This window comes from Geospiza fortis, unplaced genomic scaffold, assembly GCF_000277835.1.
Source record: "Geospiza fortis unplaced genomic scaffold, GeoFor_1.0 scaffold117, whole genome shotgun sequence".
NCBI lineage: Eukaryota > Metazoa > Chordata > Aves > Passeriformes > Thraupidae > Geospiza > Geospiza fortis.
In genome coordinates, this window is record NW_005054500.1 from 447,415 (window position 1) to 453,046 (window position 5,632).

At 52.5% G+C, this 5,632-nt stretch overlaps 1 protein-coding gene across 2 annotated transcripts in view; it reads left to right on the forward strand.

The window, feature by feature from the left end:
* Positions 1–3,879: 3,879 nt before the first annotated feature.
* Positions 3,880–5,632, forward strand: part of LOC102034196 (vascular endothelial growth factor receptor kdr-like) — a 127,099-nt gene continuing 125,346 nt past the window's right edge. For both annotated transcript variants that reach the window (XM_031063374.1, XM_031063375.1), the window contains exon 1: positions 3,880–4,442. In XM_031063374.1, the coding sequence (XP_030919234.1) occupies positions 4,385–4,442 (58 nt within the window). In that variant the 5' untranslated portion in view covers positions 3,880–4,384. The remainder of the gene's footprint in view (positions 4,443–5,632) is intronic.

The following is a 5,632-nucleotide window of genomic DNA, read 5'->3' on the forward strand; positions in this document are numbered from 1 at the left end:
CAGGAATGCTCCAAGGCAGCCTGGGCATCAAATAAACAGCAGCTGAGTCCAGGGGCAGGCAGGGTTTATCACAGAGCTGCAGGCACCTTGGCAATGCCCTCTCCTCTCCCAGCACCTCTGCCCCAGGCTCAGCCTGCAGGACTGGGACACTGTCCATCCAGGAGGGGACAAGGGTGAGCAGCACAGGCCACAGTGGCAGCCCGGGCTGTGCCAACGCCCTGGCCCTAAAGGCTGTCACAGGCACTGGAACCAAGGTCACCAACATGGAGAAATGACCTTCAATGCCTTCTTTTGTCCTCCTTGCTTCTCGTTCCATAGGCAAAGCTCAGCTCAGGGATGCCACCCCAGCTCAGCCATGGCTGGGGGTCCCAGCTCTCTGCAGCTGCTTTGGAGCCCCTTTGCAGAACAATCCCACCCTGCAGAACAGAACCTGGCAGGGTTCTCTGTGTGCAGCTGGCAGCAAAGGCACCCCAGTGCTCCCACCCCACAGACAGGGCAGAATCACCCAGCTGGAGTTCAGGACTGGGGGCTGAACTCCTCTGTGTGGCAGAGGGAGGCAAGCAGGAACCTGGCAGGGAGTTTGTGAGACAGGGGCTGGGTCAGGGGAGCCTGGCTCTGAGTGCTGGAGCTGGGCCTGGGAACCAGCCCAGAGCTGGACAACTCCACTGGGGATGGAGATGTTTTGCCTTTACAGCTAAAAGCAGCACAGGATGCAATTCCAGACCCAATCCGCGGCCACTCCCTGTGTCCCTTTCCATGGATGAGCACCAAGAGAGGAGAGAGGTGAAGGGAAGGGGTTCCAGCTCTGGAATTGCTGTGTACCAAGCTGGCAGAAGGCACCAACATGACACAGGTAATCCTCTGCCAGGAAGGATGGGAGGTACCACAAAGGGTGACCAAGCATCTCCTGGGTCAGCCGGGTGCTACAAAGAGCAGATTCCACACCCTGGAATTCCAGCCTGCAGGAATTCCCACCCCAGTGGTCTGGGACACAGACACAGCAACCTTCACTCCCCCATTTTTTAAATTTTTATTATTATTTAGTTATGGTCACACTGCTGCAACTGCTGGGTGCCTTGCAAAGCTCAAAGCGCCTCATGAGGAAGGGAAATGACCTTTTCTAGCCCTGCTTCTGCTCCCCTGAGCGTGGCAAGGCTGGTGTTTGGTAATATTGGTAAAGAGCTCTGAGCTCCTGGAATATCTGTCATGGAAAATGAGCTGGGGTATTATGAGGAGTTCTAGCCCAGTTAGCAAATGGCTTTTCCCATCTGTGTGAGCAGAACAGGCTGCTGTGCCAGGGAAGTCTGCTTTCCTTTGGAAAAGCTCTAACAGGTTGCTCCAGGCACTGGAAGGTGCTCAGGAACACATTGTGTCCTTCTTATAACTTTAATTTTGCATATTATGAGGGGAAAATAAAGTATTATAAACTCAGGACTGCGTGACCAGGTTCTAATACTGAATTCCTTGTGAAACAACACACTAGAGGCATTTAATCTCAATTAAAAGATCAATTACATTTATCAACAGATAAAAGATTATCTGGGGCATTACACAAATACAACACAATTTATTACCAGCTGGTAAGTAACCTCTAATGCATTTTTAAACACTTCCCCATAAATTACAAATAAACTACAGTCCTATAATTATGTTAGAGTTTTGATTCTCCAGTTAAGTTCCTGTGGGATCAGTCTTTACCATTATCCATAGTTATTTAGGATTCCTTTACTGTAACCCATCTCTGAAGAAAGTTGTATGTCCTAAAAATTAATTTTAGGCATAGAAAAACGCAATTTTTCATCTTGACAACGATCTGGGCATTTATATGAAGATCATGTTGAGAAAAGCATTCCTGATTTAGCACTGTGCATGAGAAATGAGGCTTCTTGTTCATAAACCTGGGAACATCTGAGGCCTGGGTTCGATTTCCTGTTGAATTTGGGACATTTCTACACCAGGTGTCAATCCTGACCTTCTGAAGTGCCCATTTGCCTTTGGATTTGTAACTCTCAGAACTGGACCTGGGTCTCCCTTTGCTCCAGTGCATGGCAGTGAAGAGCTCAGAGCTGCTATGGGCGTTAAGGATTTAGATTTTGGATTAAACTGAGGTGTGAAAATGCCCTGTCACCAACCCCATGATCTCCATCCAGTAAAAGTCTGGTGCACCTGCTGCATCTGGCTTTTCTTTTGCAAACAAACTCAGCAAGAGGAACAAAAAAATGCAAACCAAGCCCATCACTGAGCCACAGGGGCTGGCAGGGCTCTCCTGTAAGGCTCTGCAGGTCCTGCAACACCAGTGTCCCCAGGGGCTCACCTGCTGGGATTGGGATTATTGGGGTTATTGGGATTGTTGGGATTATTGGGATTATTTGGGTTATTGGGATTATTTGGATTATTTGGGTTATTGGGGTTATTTGGACTATTGGGATTATTTGGATTATTGAGATTATTTAGATTATTGGGATTGTTGGGAAGGACATTCTGTGGGGGCAGCTGTGGAGCTTCCAGCACTCTCTCATTCTCAGTGTTTTTACATTACAAGCCACACATCTGATATGTGCACTGGAATAGCACAGAAGAGCTCCCTCCTGGTCACCTCAGTGCTGGCTGCACTTGCAGAAGCGTCCCTTGGGACATCTCCTGAGGGTTTGTGACCCTCAGAGCTGAGGCTGTGCTGGCCCAGGGGGCACCTGTGGCTGGAGGAGCAGCCCTGAACAGGAGTGGGCAGTGATTTCCAGGGTGGGGAGAAAAGGAGGGACATCCCTGGGGCTGGAGTGCCCATCCCTGCTCAAATCCTGCCTGGCATGGAGAGGGCAAAGGCACAGGGTGAGGTTGGAGCCTGGGCGTGTGGGTGGAGCTGGAGATAATGCCCAGGTGAGAAACCCGGGAGGGGTTAGGTGGCAGCCGGGTCATACAAATAACATCACTGGGATTCCCTGGAACACCCCATGCAAACAAGGGATTTTCTCCGTGCCCCAGGAGCGGGGGAGGGTGGATGTCCTCCATCCCAGCAGGGCACAGGGAGCAGCACCAAGAGCCCAAACTGCTGAACACGGGGTGAAGGGGCCCAGAGAGCGGCTCCTGTAGGACACAGCCCATCCTCAGGCGGTGTCTGTAGCACACAGCCCATCCTCAGGAGGTGTCTGTAGGACACAGCCCATCCTCAGGAGGTGTCTGTAGGACACAGCCCAGCCCATCCTCAGGTGGTGTCTGTAGGACACAGCCCATCCTCAGGCGGTGTCTGTAGGACACAGCCCATCCTCAGGCGGTGTCTGTAGGACACAGCCCATCCTCAGGCGGTGTCTGTAGGACACAGCCCATCCTCAGGCGGTGTCTGTAGGACACAGCCCATCCTCAGGCGGTGTCTGTAGGACACAGCCCATCCTCAGGCGGTGTCTGTAGGACACAGCCCATCCTCAGGCGGTGTCTGTAGGACACAGCCCATCCTCAGGCGGTGTCTGTAGGACACAGCCCATCCTCAGGAGGTGTCTGTAGGACAAGTCTCTTGCTGCTTGAAATTATCTGCAAATTTACGTAGTGTCTGTAGGACATAGCCCAGCCCATCCTCAGGCGGTGTCTGTCCCCTCCCCGCTGTCCCGCAGCCTGAGGGCTCCGTGGCCGGGGCCATGCCACCTCTGTGCCCTGGGGGAAGGCGGTGCCACCTGATGCCCCGAGCTCCGGCTTTGCAGGGACGGGCGATGCCGGCAAGCAGCCGGAATTCCCTCCTTTGCCCCATCTCAAGCAGCAGCAACAGGAAAGCCAGGAGCTCTGTGAAATGACAGGGAGGGAGAGAGAGAGAGAGTGAAGTCCCCTCGCCTTGGCTGGTGACGTCTCTCCTTCCTCTCCTTCCTCCTTTTTTTTTTTTTTTTTTTTCTGTCCTGCCGGGACGTCTGTCCTTCCATCGGCACCTGCACCTCCCTGCAGGAGCCCAGCTCGGAGGAGCCTCTGCCACCTTCGCCCAGCTCCGCGCCCTGCGAGCGGCCGCCAGCAGCGAGTGCGGGAAAGTTTTTGCCAAACTTTTTGTGGTGGTTTCTTTCTGCTTTGCTTTTTCACCCCTCGAGTGACTCTGCGCCAGCCGGGGAGGCTCCTGAGGCAGAGCAAGGTTCCCCCCGGACACCGCAGGGATTGGAGAAACGGGGGAAAAGAAGGAATAAGGTGATTGCAGAAAGGGGGTGAAGGAAAAAACGCAGAACCTCGGGAAGAAGGGGAGGCAAACACAGCCCGCAGCCCCAGGATGAAGCGGTGAATGGCAAGAACAATTTAACTGGGATCAACAAGTGGGAAACCCTGCGCGCCTCGTCCTTCCCGTCCCTTCCCCGAACTCCTCGCGGCGAAGGAAGGAAAACTTCTCCAGCGGGCTCGGCTGCCTCGGACCGGCCCCGGGATGCTGCCCCGGGCCCTCCTGGCCGTGTGTGCCCTGCAGGGGCTGCTGCTGCTGCACGGTAAGAGCCGGGGGCGCAGGGCAGGGATGGCCCGAGCGCTGCCATCCCTGCGGGGAGCGCTCCGTGATGCTTTATTGCGCTTTTCCCCGCTTTTTGTGCTCCTCCGGGAGGTGTCACCCAGCTGAGAGCCCCGGTGCCAGCGGGCAGGTGTCACCGCTCTGTCCCCAAAACCTCGGGGTTCCCATCTCCGTTAAATCTGATCTTTGGAAATAGAGGTTAAAAAACAAAACCTCCTTGAAGGTGTCGCACACCAAGGTCAGATTTTAATGGGTGCTCCCCCTCGAGGTTTGGCCGCTTGATTAGAAATAGCGACTCGTGAGTGTTCGCCGATTTGTGGCTTTTTTCCCTCGATGTGGGAGGGTTCCTGGTTGTGTTTGATCACCTGAGGCAGAGCTGAGGCTTTCAAAGGAGGAGCTGTCCTGGGGCTCATGGGCACAGACCTCATGGGCATTCTCTCTGACATTCCAGTTCTGATTCTTTGATAGTTCAATTTTTTAATATTGGTTCTTTGATATTTCAATTTTTGACTACTGGTTCTTTGATATTCCAGTTTTTGTACACGTGGTGCTTCTTCACCACCTTCCCCTCCTCAGCCCAGGTGCCAGGTTAGATCCCCTGCTCTCCAGAACTCATTTTCCTTTGCAGCAAACTCCCTGTCCCCCCGGATTTATTCCCAATTTTTGCTGCTATCAGAAAAGCCAAGAGGCAGGTTAATGAGATATGGGAGAGCTTTTCCATCTGCCGTGTGACTTTTCATTATCTCATTAAGCATGAGGATTTTGCTGGATTACTGAGCTATTCATTCATGACGCTGCAAATTGTGTAAGGGAGATGGGCTCTTGTTTATTGGGGAATTCCTTTCTGACAGAAAGGGCTTTTTCTTTTTTTTTTTGGGTAGTGGATGTATTGCACAGCACGAGGCTGTTGTTCTTCAGCATATTATATTTTCATAGTTAAGTAGATAGCTTCTGGAAACACTGTGGAGCATCACTGTCCTTGATTTTCTTGGATTCGTTCAGGGATTTAATGTATTCCTCCTGCAGAAAGGGACTGACTGGCAGGCACAAACCCTGGGGAATCTCACATCTTCCCCACCATTACCTGCAGAATAAATAACTGAGCCTGAGGTTGTGCTCCAAAGGGCTTGTCCAGCTTTTCCAGGAAAAGCTGAAGCAGCAAACCCTGCAGGT